This window comes from Ochotona curzoniae, unplaced genomic scaffold (genome assembly GCF_017591425.1).
Source record: "Ochotona curzoniae isolate NIBS_2020 unplaced genomic scaffold, NIBS_Ocur_1.0 contig_3255, whole genome shotgun sequence".
Lineage (NCBI taxonomy): Eukaryota > Metazoa > Chordata > Mammalia > Lagomorpha > Ochotonidae > Ochotona > Ochotona curzoniae.
Genome location: NW_024465777.1, coordinates 5,550,267 through 5,574,938, shown reverse-complemented (window position 1 = coordinate 5,574,938; position 24,672 = coordinate 5,550,267). Strand labels below are relative to the sequence as shown.

Sequence of the window (24,672 nt, the reverse complement as noted above, 5' to 3'; positions counted from 1 at the left end):
CCTGTCCCTAGCACAAATACGCTGAAATTCAACGCAGTCCTCAAAAAGGTCACAGAAAAATGCATTTTATGAAAAAAGCACACAGGGCTCTCAAGCACTGCTCACAGCATAGCCTGGTGTTTGGTTTCATTTGCCCAGGAGCTTTCAGAAGATGCCAGCTAACCTGCAGCGAGGACCCCACTCCCACCGATGGGGGGCTCTGCCCCACCTTTCCACCCCACGGACATGGACCTCTGCTGGCACACTCCATGTGCCTCACACACCCACAGTGGGCTACAAGCTCCTGGGAGAGGTCTCCACAGCTCACTCAACTCGGCCTCCTCTCCTGTCCCTGTGCCATGCAGCTACCGTGCAAACAGTGCAAATGCGTGTGAGGCTAACCCAAGAGGGTGACCAGGCTGGAATGATGACTCCCCCAGCCCGGACCCCTGCACCCACCAGCTAGCTGCATCTCAGTTTGCAGACACAAAACATGGAAAGGGAACCCCTTCCCAAGCCACCGACGCTCCTAGGTGGCAGCGGTAATCAGCGCCGAGGGCTGCGGAGTCAGACTGCACCCAAGTGACAAAAGTTACGTTTAATTTACAATGTAATAAAGGTTACAGGTAAAAAGCTACACAGAAAGCGTGAAAAGGCCTATTACACAAATGTACAAATCTCTGTACAAAGCTCGCCGACGTGTCCTACCTGTCTCCTGCGTCGCTTAGGCCTGGTCTGGTCTGGGGGCTGGGAAGCTCTCAACGGGGTGGGGGCGGGGGAGGGTGCATACAAACAGCTAACAAGGTCCTCTCAGATATCCAAGACATTGCCAAGTCAGACCTTTCCCTTTTCAATTTCAACTGTCCTAACTGCCTTCACACACACCTGCAAAGTAACGCCTCAGACAAAGGGCAATACCCGTGGATTTAAACGGAGTGCTCAGATTTGACAAGAAAACAGGTCAAGTGCAAACAATACAGTACATTAAAAACTATCAGTCGTCGCTCACAGATGGAGGACGTCAGAATGTCCTCATCCGACAGAAGCACGAAAAACACTCATTGGACCTAGGAACCACGGACCCAGGGGTTGGGACCCCAGCCCAGCTGAAGCGCTCTTGACTTTCTCACTGACCCCCCAGGACTCTCCAGGGCTGGGGACACTTGGAGACCTCCACAGCTCTCGACCCAGCCTGAGAGCCTAGAGCCACCCCAGGGTATGCGACATCACATAAAGATGCACCTAGAAGGAGGGAGAAAGGAAGGAGGCGCCGGCAGGCCAGGGCTCTCCGGCAAGAGGGCGCAGAAAGCTTTCTCTGCCACATCTCCGGGAGGCAGGTCTTCAGAGGCTATTCCTCCCCACCCTGCGTCTTACTGGTCCATGGTTAGGACCCAGGAGACAGTCTGAAAGACGATACTGCACACATGGAAAGTTTTCTCCCTAGTTCATTAGCTCCCCAACACCCTTCCACCCCACTCCCACCCAGCCCCACCCTTTGCCAGGACCAAAAATATCAAATCAGTAAGGAAGGTGTGGGCTTTTTGCCTGGCCAAGCCTCCTTTGCGTATTTCTTCTTCTTGGGTTCGTTTACAGCTTCAGGGTTATAAACTGCAGGGTTTGGTGTAGGGTTCATGGTCACTGCTGATGGCACAACAGGAGTCAAGTCCACATCAGGGGCGAGGTTCGGGTAGGGCATGGGCAAGCCCCCAATGAGCGCTGTCCCATGAATGCCGTGTGGCTGGGAGCCTGCTTCATTGTGTGTGGGGGGCAGGCCCCCGTAGAGTCCACCGCTGAAGGCAAAGTTCTGCAGGCGTCTGCTCCCCGACTCCTCCAGGCCCAGGGAGCCAGGGCCATCCACACGCTTCTTCTGTGGTTTGCAACAAGAGGGGAGAGAAGAGAGATGTGAGGCACACGAGAGAAGGCTCCCATCTGCTGGCCCACCTCCCAGATGCCTATACAGCCCACAACAAGACAGGTCAAAACTGGAGGCCAAGAACCCAATCTCGGTCCCATGAGGGTGGCGGGGACACAATCACTTGGGTCCCATCTATTGCCAAACGGAGCACGCGCCTCTGAGTAGTGGGAATCTTGAGAACTGGGACCGGGCACTCCCATCGGGTACGCAGCCTCTTAAACTAGGCCAAGCACCGTTGCAATGAATTTAATTGAAATCATTACTCTACTCCAATCACAACCCTTTTTCTCTTATCTTGATATTAAAATACCCTTTTAGGAAACAAAAGTGATAACAGACATTAACAGATATCTAAAAGTTAATATTTTGGGGCAAAGCTTGGAACAGTAGCCTAGTGGTTAAAGTCCTTACCCTGCATGAGCTGGGATCCCATACAGGCACTGGTTCTAATCCCGGCAGCTCTACTTCCCATCTAGCTCCCTGCTTGTGGCCTGGGAAAGCAGTCGAGGACGGCCCAAACCCTTCAGACCCTGCACCCACATGGGAGACCCAGAAGAGGCTCTGGGCTCCTAGCTTTGGATCGGCTCAGCTGCAGCCATTGTGGCTACTTGGGGAGTGAGTCAACAGACAGAAGATCTTCCTCTCTGTCTCTCCTCCTCTCTGTACATCTGCCTTTCCAATAAAAATTAATAAATCTTTTTAAAAAGTATTTTGGGGCATAGTAACATGTGGGCATTTCCCTATCAGGCAGCCAATTTTAAAACTAATCTGAGAGTAAAAGAAAAGTAAAATGGAGGACACAGTTCCCTGGTCAGGAAAGAGACTGGTGGCAGAGACATGAAAGGACTTCTTTTGGAAAGACATCTACTGGCTTACTATCCAAATGCCCATGACAGCCAGTTTCGGGCCAGGATGAGTCCAGAAGCCAGCACTTCAGTGTAGGTCTCCAACATGGGTAGCAGGAATCCAATTACTTGAGCCATCACCACTGCCTTCCCCAGGGTCTACACTGGCAGGAATATGGAGTTAGGAGTCAGATACTCTAGCACAAGAGGCAAACCATCTTTTTCCTTCACCTCTCCCCACTGCTGCCAATTCACTCATGTATTTTATTTGAAAGGCAGAGTTACAGAAAGAAGGAGAGACAGAGAGGGACACAGATACAGGGGGACTTGGGCCACCCTTTGCTGCTTTCCCAGGCCACAAGCAGGGAACCAGATGGGAAGTGGAGCAGCCAGATCATGGAAAAAGCGCCCATGTGGGATGCCAGCACCACAGGCAGTGCCAGCCCAAGGCATCTTAACTGCCAGGCTAAACATTCAATCCTCAGAGAACTTTTTGGAAAATGGAAACTGTACTTTTTAATGATGCTGGTTACACAAATGTGCACTCTGTCAAACTCAAACTGCACACTTAAATGTGTGCATACTGTATATAAATTATGCTATAAGACTGCCTCAAAAGAAGAAATGTCTGCTCACTTTCAATTTTAGTAACAGAACAACCCAAAGAAAGTAAAAGAGCTTAAGGGAAAACGAAACAAACTTTACAAAGTATCACAGAAAGACCCCATCTTCTACTGGGACACTCTGCACCAGAGACTGCAGTAGACTCCCTCACTCTACTGTCCCTTCCAAAGTTAAGAATGCAGGGGACACTGACCTCGCTGACCAGGCTGTCTAACTCACACATGCCCTCTGCACCTAAGGTTGTGTGGACTCAAAACTGTGGGTCAAGGGGATTTAGGCAAATAAAACTTGCCTACACTAAATATGTACATTTTCCTTTTGATTCACAGCTATTTGCAGTGTTTATGTTATAACTGGTATTTGAAGTAACCTGAAAGATGATTTTAAGCATATCAGAAGATGTGCATATCTTTTTGCAGATCTTATTCCATTTTGTCTGAGACTGGAGCAGCCAGACTCTGGTGCTCCAAGGGCCCTGGTGGTGATACTCTGTGCTTACCAAGGGTAACTGTGGACTGAAGAGTTATTATGAAAACCTGACAGCATCTTGGACCAGCACCTTCTGGTTACTCTATTTGCATTACCAGAAACCTGACCACTGCACAGGGGAGCTGTCTGCCCCCGGGAAAGCTCTCCAGCTCTGCACGCCCTATGGCTCTGCACGCCTGCCACAGGCAGGACACGTCAGGCACGCAGGGCACATTAACAGAGACCTGACCACTCCACAGAGCAGCTGGCTTCCTGGGCACAGCACTCTATAGTACTGCAGTACTGTTACTCCTTCACCTAGCAGCTTACTTTCAGTAAGAAGAGGAAGTCCAAAGACAGGTGGGCTTTTCCTTACACCCTCCTGGAAGAGTCATTTTCAGACTTGTGATATAGCTAATTTGCATGGTGCATCCAGCTACCTGACCTGTGGTCTTCCTGTGGTTAATTCAGGATTCCCTATACGCGGATGAGTGAAGGCATCTCCACAGAACAAAGAACACAGAATGTACTGGTTTGAAATTTAAGCACACAGGTAGTACACCTGCACGCATCCCAGAGAACACTCAAACCCAAACTCTGCATCACTTCACATTGTCCCATGTGCTTCTTACCTTGACTGGGACTACTGCTGTTTGCACCATGTTCCGGAAGCGACCAACTGAGGGATCCACGTCCTCTGCAAAAAGAGGTAAAGGCAAGGTTGGGTTGGCATTCCACTGGGAGGAAGAGAACCCAGGGCTCAATGCCAACATCACCGTTAGGAGCTAAAACCTTACAGCCCTGTCAGGAGGCACTGCTACAATAAACATCCAGGAGATGAGAAAAACGGAAGTTTGGGGGAGTGAAGTGCCAAGACTGCAGTCCAAGCAGCCAGACATGGGCCTCAGCTGTGCTGCCGCCCCAAGTTCTCCCCCATTCCAATTACTTCCTGTTTTTGAAGGAAGAAAAGGAGCCGACAGCATCAACTCCATGCTAGTGATAAAACGATGACAGGTCAAGAGGCCACAAACAGCATATTCTGTGCATGCCTGCTCATGAGCAGCTAACAGATTTAGGATTCGGATCCAGCCTGGCCCTCTGACCTGAGTGAGCTGCCCGGTTACAGACTTTTACTAAAGGATCTGAAAACCCCTGGCTACCTTGGGTGAGGGCGGCTCCTTTTTCACAGCTTAAACATATATCACTGCACCCTGGGAAACCTGCAGCTTCACTGGCTCAGCCAACAGAAAGCATGAAGCTCAAATAGAGCACTTGCTTTTCAGTCACTCTCATGTCTCATCTATCAGGCATGGAAACCAAGAGCAAGCCACTGCCCAGCCTTCGAGGAGCTCATGGCCACAGAGCCAGACACGCTACAACACAACGGGCCCTTCAAGAGGAGAGCACAGTGGCCTTCCTGGGCACAGAAACTGGGAGAAAACCACCTGAACCCCTTCGGCTGGAAGTAACTTAGAGAAGCAGCTTGCCCTGCAAGATGTTGTATGTCTCACTGTTAATGCAATGAAGTTTAACCATTGAAAGGAACACTCCACTTTGGAAAACAAATGCCTCGTTGAGTCATTAACCCTTAGTTTAACTATACTGAGATGTCTCTGGAGAATACACCCTGTTCACCATGTTTGTTTGCACAATGAACAGATGAACAGCTTCTGGATGGAAGAGAGAGGAAAAGGTAGTCAGGACCATCAGAAAGGGGACAGCATTCATCAATCAACGCCCTGATCTTTCCAGGGCCACAGGAGCACCGTTCCAACAAGGAGAGAGGGCTAAGGAAGCCCACAGCCACTGGAGGCCAAGAGCAGGGGCTGGCAGGCACTGCATTGCCTGTGGCAGGGAAGGGCTGACACGGGGGCACATTTCCCTGTGCTGCTGAATGAGACCCAGGGTTGTCACCCTCTGCCCATTCTCTTGAGCCATTCTAATCCTGTTCCAGGACTGAAGTGCTACTAACAGTTTCTTTGTTAACCTTTGGTTAGAAAAGGCTAAATGTGTGAGAAGCAGGTGATATTGATGATAATGGATGATTCTAAGTTACTTTTACTTTTCTTTTTGTGGGTAAGACCATTGTCTCCACGTTATTATTTTTTCTTCTTCTAAGTTACTTTTACATAAGTTAACTCAGTATTCGCCAAGCTAAGTCACTTGGTCAAGGTGACACAGATAGCAAATCAAAACCTTCAGGACACCAGTTACCAATCAGCACAGATCAGACCCTGACTTCTGAAACAAAGAGACTGTGTAACTAAAGGTTCCCAAATTGCTAAGTATTCATCAGGACAATCAGGAGTATATTGAAAAATACACATTTCTAGGTCCTACTCTTGGAAATTCATTATTCAATATGGCATGGGGACCAGAAATCAGCTTCTGAGATGAGTCAACCAGCCCCTGTGGGAACAATTCCCTCAAGCACTCACTGCTTTGAAGTAGAATCCATTCCACGTCTACACACAGAGAATCTAAAATGAATCTAAAAACACTAGAACAAGCCTTGACCTCTTCCTGCTAGGGTCTTTGTCTTGTAAATTTTACACTGACTCACACACTTGGTACCCAATGACTCCTATTTTGCTGCAATCTACTCTTCCTTCTCACTGTTGGCCCTGCATACGACTGACCATAGGGACGTAGGGACACGCCCAGCTGGGCATGCTCCTGGACGGTGTGCAGCTTTTGCCTCAGAAGGAACCACAAAGACACGTCACCTGGGTTGATGATCTCGTCGTCCTCACTGAAAGTCACCCGGGAGTTCTTCCTCTTCCTCTTTGGCCTCTGTATGTCCAGATTTCCTTCCTCGATGGTGAGGGTTGAAATCCGTTTGTTGTGGGCAGTGTTGAACTCTGTCAGGTTCTAGGCCAGGTTCACATAAGACAGACACAGGTCAATACATATGGAATTCAGTGGAGAAAATTAAATCAAGGGCAAGAAGGCCATAGGGGATTGTTCTGAAATCCCAAGACATTTACAGAAGATCCAAACTGCCCTTAGACTGCTAATTTCCACAAGTCCCATCCACGGAACACAGATCACCCCCAGAGGCAGACACAGAGATGTTTCAGACGAGGTGAAGCGCCCTGGGCAAAGCACAGGTCACCCGTGCAAACCCCTCTGAGCTGAGTGAGGCCTTTGTCTGCTGAAGAGGCCATCATGCCTTCACGCAGAGAATTAAGGGCAAAGTGCCTGGGAGGAAACCCAAGAACTGCTTTTAGTATCAGAACAAAGATGATAAAGGACAAGCGACTGCTTCTTTCCCTTTAAGTCTTAAGAACACTCCTGGGCACTTAATTTACAGCATTATGATTCAGTCTCTTCCCCTCCTGGGTCTGACCTAGTTCTACTCATCACCATCCATGTACCCACCTCAGGGAAGAACTTGACCTGCCTTCCTTGTTTCAACCCACCAGGCTCACTCCAACCTGCACTGCAGTGTGAGATATTCTAAGTGTCTAACAGTGAAGACCCAGAGGACTTTGTACGCTGAACTAAAAGATGGAGACCGTGGAAACAGGGGGAACGCCAAGAGGGACTGGATTAATGTTCCTCCAGCATCTTCCTTCCTCTAAGGGTTGGGAAACTGCCTTGATATGCAGAGGCAGTAAGTGCCTGTGGGTGACCAACAGCATGCTCCCGTCTGGTCCACCTGAACAGGACAGTCACACCAGTGCAGTTTTAACTTCTGTGGTCACATCACTAATGACCATGGCTAGGTTCTATTAAAAAAAAAAGAATTCTAGGGCCCGGCGCTGTGGCGCAAGTGGTTAAGTCCTCGCCTTGCACGCCTGGGATCCCATATGGGCGCCGGTTCTATCCCGGCAGCCCCGCTTCCCTTCCAGCTCCCTGCCTGTGGCCCGGGAAGGCAGTCGAGGACAGCCCAAAGCTTTGGGACCCTGCACCCGCGTGGGAGACCTGGAAGAGGCTCCTGGCTTCGGATTGGCATAGCATCGACCGTTGTGCTCACTTGGGGAGTGAATCATCGGACAGAAGATCTTCCTCTCTGTCTCTCCTCTCTGTATATCCACCTTTCCAATAAAATATAATAAAAATAAATCTTAAAAAAAAAAAAGAATTCTAGCACTTAAAAAAATCCTCTTGGGCCTGGCACAGGAGCCTAGTGGCTTAGAGGTTAAAGTCCTCACTTTGCACGCACTGGGATCCCATATGGGTGCTGGTTCTAATCCTGAGGCCCCACTTCCCATTCAGCTCCCTGCATGTAGCCTGGGAAAGCAGCTGAGGACAGCCCAAAGCCTTGGGACCCTGCAACCGTGTGGGAGACCTGGAGGAAGCTCCTGACTCCTGGCTTTGGATCAGCGCAGCTCTGGTCACTGCAGCCATCTGGGGAGTGAGCCATGGGATAGAAGATCTTTCTGTCGCTCCTCCTCTCCATATATCTGACTTTGCAATAAAAATAAATCTAAAAAAAATGACATAGACATGGAATTACATCAAGCTCGGTTTCCTCCTCTGGAAGCCCCAGTAAGCCCTTGAGCTCGTCATCCTCTCCACCCATCTTCTCGTCTCCTTTCACGGCCGATGGCAACGTCTGAGGCTTCTCCCGCAGAGTGTAGGCCCTTGTGGAGGCGCCAAATGACACTGTGGAATCGATGGGAATTTGCTGAGGCTTGTGAGGTTCCAACCGAATGTGACCTAAGAAAGTGCCGTGCGCTGGGAATAACCAAATCAGACATGTAAGGGGGGAGAAACCACAAACAGCCCAAGTCTTACAAGGGAGAATATCATCTTCAACGCCCTCGGGTCAGGTCCTCTCAGGGTATCAGCTGGGTCTCTTTGTTCATACAAAATGTCACAGTCAGGATTACGGTTCGAAAACACAAGCTTTTAGAAAATAAAAATGGCACTGGAGCGACAGGACCCAGGTCCAGTGTTACAAGGAGCCCCCAATCTCTTCAGCAGACTTCTCAAAGGCCTTCACACCTGCTGGCCCCCTAAACAACAAATACCATTGCCAGACAGGCTTGGCTCCATGCCGGGTCCAACAGGAATGACTCCAACACAGGAGACAGGCACAGCACGGCGGTCTGCCCTCAACAGCCACCCAGCCAGAAGCCCAAGGAACACAGCAAGTGTGTGTCTGGTGAAGTTGTGCTGAATGCTTGGGCTTCCCCCCAGGACTATAAAGGAGTGTGGCTAAAACAGACACAATATCAGCTAAAATCTTACCAGAGACGCTCAAGATTTCCTGTGTCAATATTCTGCATGTTATAAAATGGAAAGCAAAGATGAGGTAAACACTTGTAAGACAGAGCTCTCTGAGCCCTCTATGTGGCAGGCTGGGGCAGTGGGTGTGTCTGTTGTGGGGAGCAAAGAAGCTGTCAAACAGGATGAGTCCAGAAGCAGCCCTTACACTTTACACTGTGCTTATAAAGGGGTAAAATGAACAAACTTCAGGGCTCCATGGAGTCAACTTGCAATTGGATTTCTGAAGCAAAATTCAAAATCTTATCTGGAGTACACTCATAGAATTAAGATTTATATTATCTGTAATCAAAGTAAATAAACCTATTGCAAATATCAAATTTTGCTCCAAAAAAAGTGTTTTTCAAATGTCCTCCCTGTGTCACTGCTCTGCCAGAGCTAACACTGACTGCTGCTTCATCACCTTCTCATGGTCCAGCCCACACTGCCAACGCCCACAATCCCTGGCCCAGCTGCCTTCTCGTTCCACTTCACACACTCAGTGCTCCTGCTCCCTCCAGACAATGCTTCACAGTCATCACCACCGTCAGGAGAACAGGACAGTCACAGGAACAGACATGTGCCGATTTAAAAACACACAGTCCTTTCCTTGGTCTGGTGGTTTTCCAAACCAGAGAGCCCACGGAGCATTTTCCCAGGGCCCAAGGTGAGGCGAGGAAAAGTACTTACTGCTGTTGAGGTCTATTAGGAAAACCCTCTTCAGGTGCTTGTGGTAGACCAGTGCAGCGTGGACCCGAGAGCAAGACTGATGGTCAATGGTAAAGTCACACAAGTCGGGGTTTCTCCCAAACAAGTAATACTTCTTCTCATCAATAATCAGTTTCTAAATAAACATTAAATTAAATATTACTTACATCTTATTTTCAACAGGGTTCACCAAAAAAAGCACCAACCCAATCAAAAGGATCTTGAGTAGACAAACTCCTTTGCCATCAACAGCTCAGAGTAAGTGGCCAATGTTAATACTTTTGGGGGCTGGATGTAAAAAAAAAAATCTCCTCAAATAGAGTGCTCAACAGCATTTGTATGAAAATAACTGCTTTTAATTCTATTACATTTAAGTGGCCTGCCCCCAGGAGAGCAATAATTCTACCAAGGATGACTGGCTCCTGCCTGCTGGAAATGGAAAGTTTCATTATAACTGAATTTAATTTTTTGAAATTTCTTTTTTATTTGAAAAACAGAGAGATACATAAAAGCATCTTCCATTAATCAGTTCACTCCCCAAATGCTCACAATAGTTGAGGCAGAAGCCATGAACCAGGAACTCAATGAAGATCTTCCAGGTGAGTGGAGTCACCCAACTGCTTAAGCTATCAAAGTCACTTTAGCAGGATGTTGATATCAGACACAGAGCTAGGACTTGCACCTCGCATTAAAGAAAAAAGGGGGCGGGGAAACACAAGCAGTCCAGGCAGCATCTTAACCACTGCCCCCAAACACCCACCCTTGTATTACAGGAAGGAGACAACTTGGAACTGGGAATCCGTGCTTGAGAAATTCTTCAATCAAGAGTTGTGGTCTGGACCCAGCGTGGTAGCCTAGCACCTACAGTCCTTGCATTGCATACACCAGGATGCCATATGGGCGCTGGCTACACTTCCCATCCAGCTCCCTGCTTGTGGTCTTTGCAAGCAAAAGAGGATGGGCCAAAGCCTTGGGACCCTGCACCCACATGAAGACCTGGAAGAGGCTCCTGGCTTCAGATCGGCTCAGATCCAGCCATGCGACCACTGGGGGAGTGAATCAATAGACAGAGTTCTTTGTCTCTCCTCTCTGTAAATCTTTCTAATAAATTAATATATATATATTTTTTTAAGAGTTGTGGTCCCTAGCAGGGAGGCTTAGAAGGCTAACCCTCCACATTGCCACCATCATCCAATAAGGGCGCCAGTTTGAGTTCTGGTTGCTCCACCTCCAATCCAGCCTCACTAATGAGGGAAAGTAGTGAAGGATCGCTCAAATCCTTGGCTCCCTGTATCCAGGTGGGAGACCCTGAAGAAGCTCCTAGCTCCCATCTTTAGACCAGTTCAGCTGACTACCACAACCACGTGGGAAGTAAACTAAGAGAAGGACTAGTAAACTAGTAAGCTCTGTCTCTCCTCTCTGTCACTCAGCCTTGCAAAGAAAAAAATAGTTTAAAAAAACAAAGGGGGAGGGCTTGGCACGATAGCACAGCGGCTAAAGTCCTCTCCTTGAACACGTCGGGATCCCCTGTGGGCGCCGGTTCTAATCCCGGAGGCCCGCCTCCCATCCAGCTCCCTGCCTGTGCCCTGGGAATGCAGTTGAGGACGGCCCAAAGCTTTGGGACCCTGCACCCACATGAGAGACCCAAAAGAAGCTCCTGGCTTCGGACTGGCTCAGTTCCAGCCATTGCAGCTGCTTGGGGAGTGCACCCACATGGTTGGAAGAAGCTCCTGGCTCCGGGCTTCGGATTAGTTAGCTCCAGGCACTGTGGCCATTTGGGGAGTGAACCAGTGGATAGAAGATCTTTCTATCTTTCCTTCTTTCTGTAAAATCTGCCTTTCCAATAAAAATAAATCTCAGTGGGGGGAAAAAATAGATTCAAATAGATTGCATCAGGCACTCAGCGTGGCTTGGCTGGTTATGTGGCAGGGCAGATGGGGTGTAAGCCCAGATGTGACTGACTTGCAATGCTAATAGATGTTCTAGACAAAGTGTCATGGATCTGGAACAATCTGCAGAACTCAGCTTCTATTGTGGTACTGGGAAAAAAACAGAACTGAATTATTTAAAAAAAAAAAAAGTGGAGTGAGAGGATCTGACATAGATGTGTTAAGTTTCTGTCAGGAAAGACTGGCATGGGGCCATAACAGGTGAAGCCACTCACTCCCTGTGACATCAAGATCCCATACCGGCACTGGGTTCACTCTACTTCCCATCCAGTTTCCTGCTCATGGTCTGAGAAAATAGCAGAAGATGGTCCAAATGCACCCGCATGGCTGATGTGGATGAAGCTGTTGGCTCCCAGCTTCTGACTGGTCCAGCTCTGATTGCTGTGGTCATTTGCAGAGTGAACCAGCAGATGAAAGATGTATGTATGATGTGTGTGTCCCCCTCTCTCTAATTCTTCCTTTCAAACAGAAATAAATCTTAAAAAAAAAAAAAAACTGTCTTGAGTTAGTGTAACTATCATCATCATTTTATAAAAGGTCATTTTACCAGCAAATAAGTATCAAAAGCAAAGAACCATTCCATTCTGTGAGCCACATTTTAGCTTTAGGAAAACTCACAGCAGAATCACTACAGCTGTGCCACAGACTGCCACAGGAGAAGGGCTCTAGGACTCATTACTAATACTGCTCCCAATTCCAGTGTCCTAGGCACTGCCAGTGATCTAGTCATCTATCCAGTCTGCATCCGAAGATAACTCAGTCCTGGATATGCTACTTTTCCTTGAACCACAGCCTCATTAAACTCTAGCTCACATTTCAAGCTGTACTCCAAATCCCGGAAAAAAGGCAGGCCAAAGCTGAGCAGAGGTGCAGGCAAATTATGTTCAGAACAATCAAGAGGCTTATATTTCACTCCTGGCTAAGTCTTTGAACTTCATTATTCCCCTCAAAACAAAACAAAACAAAACAAACAACAACAAAAATAACCTCACAAACTTCATCGAAGCGCTGATGCCAGGAGCACCTGCTAAGCCTGTCTGTGCTTCTCGTGGGGCTGAGTTTGCTTATGCCACTTCATCCTCACAGTCACTCTACAATATGGGTAGAAACTGTGTTTCCTATTTTTTTAAGATCCTTTTTTTTTTAAAGATTTATTCATTTCTATTGGAAAGGCGGATAAACTGAGAGGAGAAGAGACAAAAAGGAAGATCTTCTGTCCAATGATTTACTCCCCAAGTGACCACAATGGCCGGAGCTGAGCTAATTTGAAGCCAGGAGCTTCTTCTGGGTCTCTTACACGGGTGCAGGGTCACAAAGCTTTGGGCCATCCTCAACTGCATTCTCAGGGCACAAGCAGGGAGCTGGATGGGAGGCGGGCCTCCAGGATTAGAACTGGCGTTCATATGGGATCCCCACGTGTTCAAGGAGAGGACTTTAGCCACTATGCCATCGCACCGGGCCCTATTTCTTTTTTATTGGAAAGGCAGATTTCAGGGTGACAAGAGAGAGAAAGAGAGATCTTCCATTCACTGATTTACTCTCCAAACAGCTGCAACAGTTGAATTGAGGCAATCCAAAGTCAGAAGCCAGGAGCCAGGAGCTTCTTCAGGGTCTCCCACCTGGATACAGGGTCCCAAGGCTTTGGGCCATCCTCCACTACTTTCCCACGTCACAAGCAGGGAGCTGGATGGGAAGTGGAACACTGGAACTTGAACTGGTGCCCACAGGGAACGCTGGCACTAGTAGGCGGACATTAGCCTGTTGTACCACTAAGCCAGCCCCTCCTATTTTTTATAAATTGGAAAACTGAGGCTAAAGAAATTAAAATACTCAAGTTCACAAAACCAGATATTTGTGGGCTAAGCTTTTTTAGCCACTACACTAGGTGTTTTCTTCATTCTACTTTCATCAAAAGATGCACCATATGGCAAGGAGTATTTTAAGAAGTGAGTAAGTACTATGGGCCACACTACTTTTTTTCATTTTGTTTTTAAGGATTCATTTATTCATTTGAAATTCAGAGTTACAGAGAGACAGAGGACTACCCAGCCACTGGCTTACTCTCCAGACAGCTACAGCAGCTGGAGCTGGGTTAAGCTGAAGCCAGGAACTTCTGGGTCTCCCATACGAGTGGCCAGGCCCCAAGCACTGCTTCTGCTATTTTTCTCAAGCCATTAGCAGGGAGCTGGATCAGAAACATAGCAACTAGAATTCAAACCAGCACCCAAGTAAGATACCAGCAGTACAAGCAGCAGCTTTACCTGCTATACCACACACCAGCTCTTTTAATTTTTCTTTAATCACTTACCCACCTTCTTTTAAGTTTAGCCTCAAGGTTCAATTGGTTCAAGTTAACTTGGTTAAATGGGTCACCTCTGGGATACCCAGCTCAATAGTGCCCATTTGCTGCTGGTACAATCCCTTCCAGGACACAGAACCACAGATCTCCGAGACTTAACCACAGCCTGACAATTCAGTCAGTCATCCCAGGACTGGTTCCACACAAGCTTTAAGACTTGCGTTAAAAGATGTTACTTGACAATTAAGAGAGCCCGGGAATGCCAACACTGTTTCCTCTGTCAAGCAAACTGCTCTCAGGCGGTCTCAAAGAACACCAGCTCCTGGATGCTAACACAACAACGTCCACATTTCTGTGACTCTAAGTGCCAAAGACAAACAGGAGGTATGAGGGCAGAAAAGGAGAAAAGGGCCCCAAACTAAACAAACGCAATTTTGATGGAAAAACATGTGTATCCAAACCAGAGAAAGGTGTTCATTCTTGGACAACATGTTCCTTTTGTCCCAGTGCACGGAACAGTCCATGAGTCTTTCAACAGTAGGAAACCCACTGGTTTTTTGACTAGCTGCAGCTCTTCCCACTGTCCAGCTGTGCCTCTGAGCTATAACTCAGAGTGTGACTTTACACTCTGGGCTTAAAAGACTCATGGCTTCTGTTTTAATATTGCACTTTTTAAACCCAGCTATCACAACACATCACAAGCCTTTGTCACAAGACCAGGATACAGATAGCTCGGTTAGTATCAAGTGCTGGCCAGGTTCACACTTTTAAGTACATCTTGGGCCCCTATTCTTGTCCACCACAATACACTGAGGGCCAAGGATTGCAACTGGACAACTGTGTGGCAACACAGCACCTAAGGGCTCAAAGCAAACCCTTCTCAGTCAGCGGGAGCCATGACCAAGCAGCCAGAGTGTTCAAGTGCACGAAGCCTTTCACAAAGTGACATGAGGTGATCATCACTAAGATTTCCTGACATCTTCCATCGTAAACTAAAGACTTGTCAAATTCTGGTAACAAAATAGACAGCTGAATCTCTTGCGGCTTCATAATGTTAGAGACAAATATTTTGAGTCTGCGGAACGGGCTATAGTAAAAGCTCTCTGCCGGTGTCTCTCCCTCTCTCTTCAAGATGCACCCCATCTCCTGGCTCTCTCCTGGGAGGTGCTTTCCCCTTTCTTCTGTTCACCCAACCACTTTGCGAATAAAACTTCTTTGTCTGCAACAACAATAACAAAACTTTCCACAGAGATTTTAGCTAAGTTATTTGCTTCAATAATATTTTTTGTTTTGTTTTTTCCTATTTATTTTATTGGAAAGGCAGGTCCACAGAGAGAAAGAGAGACAGAGAGAAGGATCCTCCAGCCGCTGACCCACTCCCCAGATGGACACAATGGGCCAGAGCTGGTTGGAGCTAAGCCAATCTGAAGCCAGGAGCCAGGAGCGCCCCCTGCTTCCAAGCGCATCCCTCATATGGGTGCAGGGTCCCAAGTCTTTGGGCCATCCTCTACTGCTTCCCCAGGACATAAGCAAGGACACAAACTGGCGCCCACACTGCATCCCAGTGCGTGCAAGGTGAGAACTTTAGCCACCAGGCTACCATGCCAGGCCTTTACTTGAACATCTTAATGTTTTGAACTTGTAACATAGGGAAATTCAGGACAAAGGTGTTTAATGTTACTGGTTGAGGGCACAATGAATTAAAAACAGAAAAGTTACTTAAAAGTCGCTGCATGCCCTACCACTTGGCAAAACATCTGAGTATCTCCACTGCTTCCTTTAAGTGGCAGCAACATATTTACAGGTAGCTACCATGGAATTACAATGTTTGTACTATATGCCAAAGAAAAACAATGAAAAATAACAGGATCTGAAACCCAAACCTCAGCTTAGCAAAAACACGCAGAATTGGTCTAGGTCACTGGGAATCCATAATTCCATGGACTTAATCGCTAGTTCTTGATAAATAAATGACCCCATAATGATTTTTAAAAACTCCCACAACTGAAGGCTAATCAAAATTCATGTTCCCTTGAAATTTTACATATGGCATGTTGTGCACACTTGTATGAAAGCTGGAATTGTGGGTCCAGCACAGCAACCCATTGGCTAAAGTCTTCGTCTTGCATGTGCCAGGATCACACATGGGCACCAATTCTTATCCAATATCCATCCAGCTCCCTGCCTGTAGCCTGGGAAAGCAGTAGAGGATGACCCAAAGCCTTGGGACCCTGAATCCATGCACAAAATTTGGAAGAAGTTCCTGGCTCCTGGTTTCAAATCAGCTTAGCTCTGGCTGTTGCAGCCATCTGGGGAGTGAACCAGCAAAGTCCTTTCTGTCTCCTCTTCCCTCTCTGAATATCTGTCTATCCAATAAAATGAATAAATCTTAAAAATAAAAAGCTGGAATCCTGCTCACTTTTCCGTTTGACTACTTACTTAAATTATAACTACATGATTCTGCGGGTGGATCTGTTTAACTGTGTTTTCTACTGGTGAACTTATGGATAGGGAACCACATGCTTTGCTCACTGCTGTGGTCCCTAGGCACACAGTTACACATCAATAGATTGATGAACTGAATGAAAGAATCTTACTACTATCCCATTCTTTTTGTTTGTTTGAGCAAGTATCTTCATTTACCAGACTTGATAGAACTGGGTCTGAAACCCACAAAAGCAACACAAAGGCTATCTGCATCTCCCACTTTCTTCTTCAGTTACTGTAAACATTGTCCAGCAATAGGGCTTCCGGTATGACTGGGGCCTACTGACCTGCGACCCATTAAATTTCCCCCAACCAGAAGATGCAGGTAGTCACAGACCCTGAGAGTCTCTGCGAGATAGGAACTTTGAATGTGTTATAATGACAACATGCTTTTAATAGGAAAAAAAAAAAAAAAAGAAGGCATGCTGAATGAGAATAGCGGTACTGGAAAATAGTGCATGGGCGAAAGGGTACAAACTGAGTCACAGCCAGGGATGGCTGGCGAGATGGGGTAAGGGGGCGGGGAAGGGCAGCCAAGGACTTCCGTACCTCAATGAGCTTATCTCCTTTGACTACATCCAGATGCAAACCAGGTGGAGGTTTACCTGCCCTGAAAAGCAAGAGTGAAGAAATGGATGAGTTTGTAAACACTATCACCATCACTGTGCCATTCTAAAGTGTGACTCTCCTACCAGCCTATAATTAGCTCACGTTCAAGCAGAAATGTCATTCACTTCACTGCTATTACAGCTCCTTTCGATGTGACACTACCTTCTCCCCAGTGATTCAACTGCCCTAAAAGAGATTCTAGCAGCTCAGTATGTAGAGCAGCACCAAAGGAATCTATATTTTATCACTGGATATTCATCTTGGCAAGAATAATACAAGTGCTATAGCTGGGGCGGTCTGGTCGCCTGGAACAGGAATCCATCCATTGCTTAAATGAATCTATCATTGTTTAAAGGTAGACTGCACCAGTTGCTGTTTTCGGACTGATTGAGATCAACCTCATCACAGAATAGAGAATATTGTGTGGGGGGTCTGAGAAACTGGGGCAAATTCAAGATCATAGCTACGAAATCAGCACTACTTGAACCCAAGAAAACGCTACCCTTGAACAAGTCTCTCCACAATGGCACGATGAAAGGAACTTACACTCCCACAGCCGTGCCAATCAAGGCAGACATTCACATTCATCATGTTGAAGCAGCTAACACACCTTTTACACACCAGACCCTGAGGAAATGGTAGAGGATTTCACTCTCCTGGTACATCACTGGCCATTCTGGCCCAAATTTTAGAATCAATACACTGAGGGACGATTCCACACGGACACAGAATTGGCAGTGAAGCAACTGGAGGGGTTACAACAGTGTAAAATGACCCAGAAGCCACACACTGCCTTGTTTCCATGTGCAGATGAAAAATATATCTTTTGTCTGAGAAAGAGGAAGCAGCAAACCCATTATCTCACAATCCTGCCCCGACCCCGACCCCAACCCCTCCGTGGCAGCCGCTGTGTGCACCGGGCACTGTACAAAAAACCCATTTTGTCCGGGAACCAGCGGAAAGAATGCTATACCTGGAGCTTCCTTTCTGGAACTCCTGTTATGTGCTCGTCTCAGACCTCGGAGCTGAGAACACCAAGACCCTCTCAGTCCCTGCCCTTGAGCTCTCCGACAGGAACGGCAGCCGCAGCACCCCGACAGGAGCTGCCGGAGAGAAAACGCTCTTGGGGGGGTGCAGCGCCATCCAAAGCAATTCCCATCTGCTCATCTCACGCCTGAACCTGAGCCTTCAATTATCTCATTATTCCCAAGTACTTTCGCAAGGATGAGAAAGATTCATTCTAACCCATACTGATGCTCACTCGTGCCGGGGCGCACATGGGGGTTCTAGAGAACCCCAGGATGGGTCGGCGCTCCCCCACCCCCCACCCCCCCGCCTTGCCTTCAGAGAGCTCCTGGCTTGCCGGAAGATGTGCATGTACAGCAGAGGCGGGGGATGCGCAAGCCTCGGGGTCTGCGTTAGGGTCGGGGAGCCGGCTCGTGCACGCTCGGGACTTCACCGGGGGTCGGGGACCGTGCTCCCCAAAGAGCACCGGGCACTCAGGAGTTGAGGGCAAGTTTGGGGGCTAAGGCCTCAAAGGACCCAGGCGACCAGCTGACCACCGGGAGAAAGGGTGCTGTTTTTTAAGTTCCCAATCTCGAGTTTCTTTAGTTCCTGGGCCCCGGCTCCAGGCGCCGGGATCCTCCACACGTCGCCCGGCCCGGCGCGGCGGACAGTTTTTCCTCAATCATTCCAAGGTTTACTGAGCCATTCGAGTCGCGAGGGAAAAACAAATAAATAAATAAAACACACACACACTGCCCTTCCAGGATAGGCTAGCTCAGGCCAGGCCGCAGCGGCCCCAGCCACCCCGCCGCCACTCACCAGGTCGGGCAGTCGAAGAGCGGGAGGCTGGAGCCGGAGTTCGCGGCTGCCGCCATCTTGCGTCTCCCCCTCCCATTTGGCGGGGCCCGGAGCACGCCGGGAAACTGGAAGACCAGGAGGGACGAGGCGGCATCCCGGCAGCCTATGCGAACGCGCCTTTACGCACGCACGGACGCACGGAGGGCGCGGGGGGCGGAGCTTCTGCTGATGTCGGGGCTCGAGGTTAGTGGTTAGGTTTTCTCTGGAATCTTGCAGTCTCTCGGTCCTTCCTTAGCCGGGATCCATGAGAAGAGAAGGGGCGAGTGAGGAAAGTTGTCGGTCTCTCCCCCAGGAACTCCTGCAAACTCTTCTAGGTTCTCAAACCTTGGGACCCCATCCTCACCCAGGACTTGCACCTGAACAGCTAGATGGCCCAGGCAGAGGTTGGCGTCATGGGTGCTTCTTTTCTGATCCTTATCGAGAGAACTGCACCCTACTCACTCCGTGGTTCTGAGTGGACCTTGGACGGCTTCGGTGGACTGTCCAGGAATCTTAAGGCTAATCTACTCCGTGAAAACTGCATCCGGGGGGTAGATCCAAGCTCCACGGCGCAGAGTTTAAATGGTTCGTCAGCTATGACCCCTTTGGAGTTTTGGCTTTGGTCAAAATAACAGCGTAGTGCAGAGGAAGCACTGGGATTGCTTGCTTTACCCATGCCACCCCCGACTGGCTGACCCATCAGCAGGGTCATCTGCTGTTAAATGACTGTCTACTGACAACCTGGAACTGTATCTAGGCCAGTAGGCATTTTCTATGAATCATCTCAAGCCTCAAAAAAATTTTTTTAAGATTTATTTTTATTGCCTAGTCAGATATACAGAGTGGAGGAGAGACAGGAAGATCTTCCGTCCGATGATTCACTCCCCAAGTGACAGCAATGGCCGAAACTGAGTCAATTTGAAGCCAGGTGCTTCTTTTGGGTCTCCCACACAGGTGCAGGATCCCAAGGCTTCGGGCCATCCATGACTGCTTTCCCAGGCCATAAGCAGGGAGGTACATGGGAAGTGGAGCTGCTGGGATTAGAACCGGCGACCATATGGGATCCTGGTACATTCAAGGGGAAGGATTTCAGCTGCTAGGCCACCGCGCCGAGCTGCAAAATTCTTAAGACAGGTATTGTTATGATTCCCTCAGGGGAGAACCCAAGATCACCTGGTCTTCACCTGCAAGTGGTGAGTCAAACCCCATGGCCAAGGGCTGTGCTCAGTAATTACTGTCTCCCACACTGTAATGTCAGAACAATCATTTATTATTAGCATGCAACAGAAGCCCTGTTTTCACTTTTGTAAAAATGGGAGGATCATTTGACTTACACTTTATTCCTTCTTAAATAAGTCAACTTAAACCAAGATTATTGTTTGCCCAAAAACAGGTACTGTTAGGCAGGTTAAGGAATCTCTCAGGCTTGGCACATTGGCTCAATGGCTAAAGCCTCATCTTGCCAACTGTCTGGATCCCATGTGGGTGCAGGTATGTATCCTGACTGCGCCACTTCCCATCCAGCTCCCTGCCTATGGCCTGGGAAAGCAGTAGAGCATGGCCCAAACCTTAGGACCCTGCACCTGCACAGGCAACCCAGAAGCATTCCTGGCTTTGGACTGGCTCAGCTCCAACAGTTGTAGCCGCTTGTGGAGTGAACCAGCAGATGGAAGTTCTGTCTCTCCTTCTCTCTGTAAATCTGCTTTTTCAATATAAATAAAATTTAAAAAAACAAACAACAATGGCTCCCTCCTCTGATCACAAAGACATGATTCTGAGAAAGAATTAAATGTCTTGTCCCAGCTGAAGGCAGCAGTCTAGGTGCCTTGTGCCCAGGCAAATGTTATACTGCTGGGAAGAAAGCAACCAAAGGCTGGCAGGAATTCTGGGCCCAGTCAATGCCAACTCTGTGTTAACTATACCAGCACATTAGCCTATAAAAAGAAGGGACTGGAAGGGTAGGAGGGAGGGGAGAGGAGAAAAGGGGAAGAGAAGAGAAGACAAAGCTGAGACACACCACCCAGTCCAAAGGTAGGCAAGGGAGCTGTTATGGAGTGGTTTGGAGGAGGGAGACTGGAGGACATGTCTGGGTCAGGTCAAGGCACCCACCCAAGACCTGAGCATCACCCACCAGTGTACACAAAAGCTGGGCATGGGGAGGTGGCGGGACATGCATGCTTGAGCTAAGTGGTAGCACTTTCCTCCAAGTGTTGGGGCAGAGGGTGAGCCACCTCGGGGTGCGCCTCAGCACCCAACAGAATGCAAGAGAATTCCATCTGAGAACAGATTCTATAGGGGATTTGTGGGCTTGCTCCTGGGAGACTGCCACTGGTTTATGTGGAGAGCTGGGGGCAGTGATGGATTAAACCATGCTGGACCACAAATCCCACCTAACAGGAACCCACCTGACACTCACAGGAGCTGGGGCTGGGAGGAGGCCGGGCTGAGCCAGGCTGCAGCACCCACTGGTATGTGCTAAGGCTGGGATTGCTGGCACACCACGCCAAGTAGGGCCACGATATCTGCCAGCACGTGTGAGATCCAGGGCTGAGAGCAAGCCTCATGGGAGAACTTAAGAAATTTCCCTACTAGGCTGTACCTCCTGCTGGGGAGCACAAGAGCTGGGGCTAGGAGTGGCCCAGGCAAGGCAAGGCTGTAGCACTCATCAGAAATTTGTGTAAGCTAGGTCTGAGGACAGGCTGGGTGGGGTCAGACTGCTGGCACACGGGGGAGCCCTGACAGAATATAGACCATGCCCAGTTCTAATCCCAATGGCTCCGCTTCCCATCCAGCTCCCTGCTTGTGGCCTGAGAAAGCAGTCAAGGACAGCCTGAAGACTTGGGACCTTGCACCCACGTGGGAGATGCAGAAGAGGCTCTGGGCTCCTGGCTTTGGATCAATGCGACTTAGCCGTTGTGAAAACGTGGGGAGTAAATCATTGGACAAAGATCTTCCTATCTCTCCTCTTCTCTGTATATCTGACTTTCCAATAAATATGAATAAATCTTAATTACAAAGAAGCACCCACTGGCATACATATGGGCTAGGTCTGGCTGAGCTAAGCTGCAGCACAGATGGGTATGCATGAGAACCCGATGGGATGTGGGACAGACTCAGCTAGGCTGCAGCACATCAGCACACTCCAAATATGTGCATGCACTGAAGTAAATCTGGTCAGCCAATAAACTTTGGGTAGATTTTCTCAACCCTGGTGTAAGGAAGCTAAAGACATCTCAGAACTATCAAAACCACTAAAGTAACACTGTGGAACATTCCTCCCCACATCAGGGTCTTTAAGATATCATCAAATGACTGCCTCCCCCCAGGTGCTCATGTGATTTGGTTGCCTGTGTACTCCACACTGCTCCCTCTACATTGGTCCTGAGTGCTTTGGGCAGGTCACCATCTTTTCTTTCCAACTGCAGTACATATTTAAAAATTTTTAAAGATGTATTTGTTTTTATTGGAAAGTCAGATATACAGAAAGGAGGAAAGACACATAGGAAGATCTTCCATCCGATGATTCACTCCCCAAGTGACCTCAGTAGCCGAAGCTGCACTGAACCGAAGCCAGGAGCCTCTTCTGGGTCTCCCACACAGGTGCAGGGCCCAACACTTTGGGCTGTCCTTGACTACTTTCCCAGGCCACAAGCAGGGAGTTGCATGGGAAGCGAGGTCGCCAGAATTAGAACCGGTGCCCATATGGGATCCTGATATGTACAAGGTGAGGATTTTAGCCACCAGCCACCATGCCTGGCCCCATAGTTAAATTTCTTTCTTTTTTTTTAAAGATTTATTTATTTTTATTACAAAGTCAGATATACAGAGAGGAGGAGAGACAGAGAGGAAGATCCTCTGTCCAATGATCCATTCCCCAAGTGAGTGCAATGGTCGGTGCTGTGCTGATCCGAAGCCAGGAACCTGGAACCTCTTCTGGGTCTCCCACACGGGTGCAGTGCCCCAAGGCTTTGGGCCGTCCTCAACTGCTTTCCCAGGCCATAAGCAGGGAGCTGGATGGGAAGTGGAGCTGCTGGGATTAGAACCGGCGCCCATATAGGATCCCGACGTGTTCAAGGCGAGGACTTTAGGTGCGAGGCCACACCTCCAGCCCTTATTTATTTTTATTACAAAGTCAGATATATAGAGAGGAGGAGAGACAGAGAGGAAGATCTTCCATCCAATGATTCACTCCCCACTGAGCGCAATGGCTGGTGCTGTGCTGATCCAAACCCAGGAGTCAGGAACTTCCTCCAGGTCTCCCACACAGGTGTAGGGTCCCAATGCTTTGGGCTGTCCTCCACTGCTCTCCCAGGCCACAAGCAGGGAGCTAGATAGGAAGCAGGGCCACCGGGATTAGAACTGGCACCCATATGGGATCCTGGCGCATTCAAGGCAAGGGCTTTAACCACTACGTTATTGTGTCGGGCGTGAAAAATGGAAACTTCTTAAAAGTATATTTGATATAAAACACATGCATTTGGGATGTTAAAATCCGTCCCCCCAAAAGGGGCAATTAAATAGTTTCAGAAATGTTTTAAGTCTAACAAGAAAACAAAATACTTTTTCCCCATAGGTTGTAGAGGTCCCCATCTTCATGTCTATTTCAGGCATGAGGTGATAAGTGACCTGGTAACATGTCAACTTTGCCTTTGAATTCCTCAGCTTTGGTGTGTGGTCAATCTGAGGCCAACAGCCAAGACACATCAAAACTATGTCCTTAACCGTAAGATCCCTTCCTCCTTAGCTGCATGCCCTGTTTATAGCATAGCTGATACAGACATTAGCCTCTGATGTGGTGGTACCGTATAGTTAGGTCTGTATAAATCAAAGACTGCTTTGTTTGGGTACCAATGGGGTCAGTTGGCCTCTCCACCCAACTAGAGGCAGCAATGTAGGCTTTCAACCTTCCAAACCTTCTGAAATGCAAGGGGCAAAGGGGCTGTCTTTGGATCTTTGTTTGTTTGCAGAGACGTCTTAATTGCCAAGGGGCCAGGTGAGCAGGGAGAGAACTGAGGAGGGGAAAGCACCTGCCAAGACAAAGCGGGGAAGTGGGTGCCTCTTGAAAGGAGAGAGACACCGTGTGTAGGCTTCTTTAGAATAAAACCTGGATATCAACTAAGCGATCAGTCAGAAAATCTTCTTAAAATAACTTTGGCATGACTTACCAGTAATCATGAAGAGACAATGAACTGTGAGTGTATACAAAATACAAGCAGGAGGCTTCATTTTGCTTGGTGACAATGAAAAGTTCCCAAAGTGTTGAGAAAGTGTGTTCAGGGGCTGGTGCAGTGAGTTAATCCTCTGCCCTGTGGCGCTGGCCATCCCAGTGGGCACTGATTTGTGTCTTGGCTGCTGCTTTTCTGATCCAGCTCCCTGTTTATGGTCTGGGTAAGCAGCAGAGGATTTGAGTCTTTGGATTCCTACATCCCTCTCCCTGCTTGGGAGACCAGAAGGAAGCTCCTGGCTCTGGAGCAGTTCAGCTTTGGCTGTTGTGATCCTTGTGGAAAAATCAGCTGTGTCGCGCCCACGTGTCTTACCGCCCAGCAATAAGACGCAGACGCGAGTGAAGCCTTCTGCGGTAAAATTTATTGTGCACAGCAACATGAAGCGGAAAGAGGCTCGGATCCCGGCAGGTTTTCTGCTCTTATGTGCTGTCTGGCCCCGCCTCCGCCGATGATAGGTCGGCGTCATGATTACGCAGGGTTCTGGGCGACTGGATTCGTCAGTCCCAGT

General features: G+C 48.4%; 1 protein-coding gene and 1 non-coding gene across 3 annotated transcripts; both read right to left on the bottom strand.

Moving 5' to 3' along the window:
• Positions 1–429: 429 nt before the first annotated feature.
• Positions 430–19,032, bottom strand: PPP1R8 (protein phosphatase 1 regulatory subunit 8). 2 transcript variants are annotated; one of them, XM_040979686.1, is made up of 7 exons: positions 18,922–19,032; positions 17,038–17,098; positions 9,736–9,889; positions 8,294–8,514; positions 6,558–6,702; positions 4,464–4,528; positions 430–1,843 (listed from the first exon to the last, which is right to left on the bottom strand). In XM_040979686.1, the coding sequence occupies exons 1-7, from the start codon at positions 18,975–18,977 to the stop codon at positions 1,493–1,495; spliced, it is 1,053 nt and encodes a 350-aa protein (XP_040835620.1). In that variant the 5' UTR covers positions 18,978–19,032; the 3' UTR covers positions 430–1,492. The 2 variants fall into 2 exon arrangements, with proteins under 2 accessions (XP_040835620.1, XP_040835619.1); XM_040979685.1 differs by having other exon boundaries at positions 432–1,846; positions 18,922–19,030.
• On the bottom strand, positions 14,588–14,753 carry LOC121156172. The gene has a single exon (XR_005883814.1).
• Positions 19,033–24,672: the final 5,640 nt, after the last annotated feature.

Coding starts and splice junctions, on each gene's coding strand:
- PPP1R8 (XM_040979685.1), bottom strand. CDS start 18,977: ATGGCGGCAGCCGCGAACTCCGGCTCCAGCCTCCCGCTCTTCGACTGC. Junction 4,529..6,557: donor CGACGAGATCATCAACCCAG/GTGACGTGTCTT, acceptor CTCTTTTTGCAG/AGGACGTGGATCCCTCAGTT. Junction 1,847..4,463: donor CAGCAGTAGTCCCAGTCAAG/GTAAGAAGCACA, acceptor TGCAAACCACAG/AAGAAGCGTGTGGATGGCCC.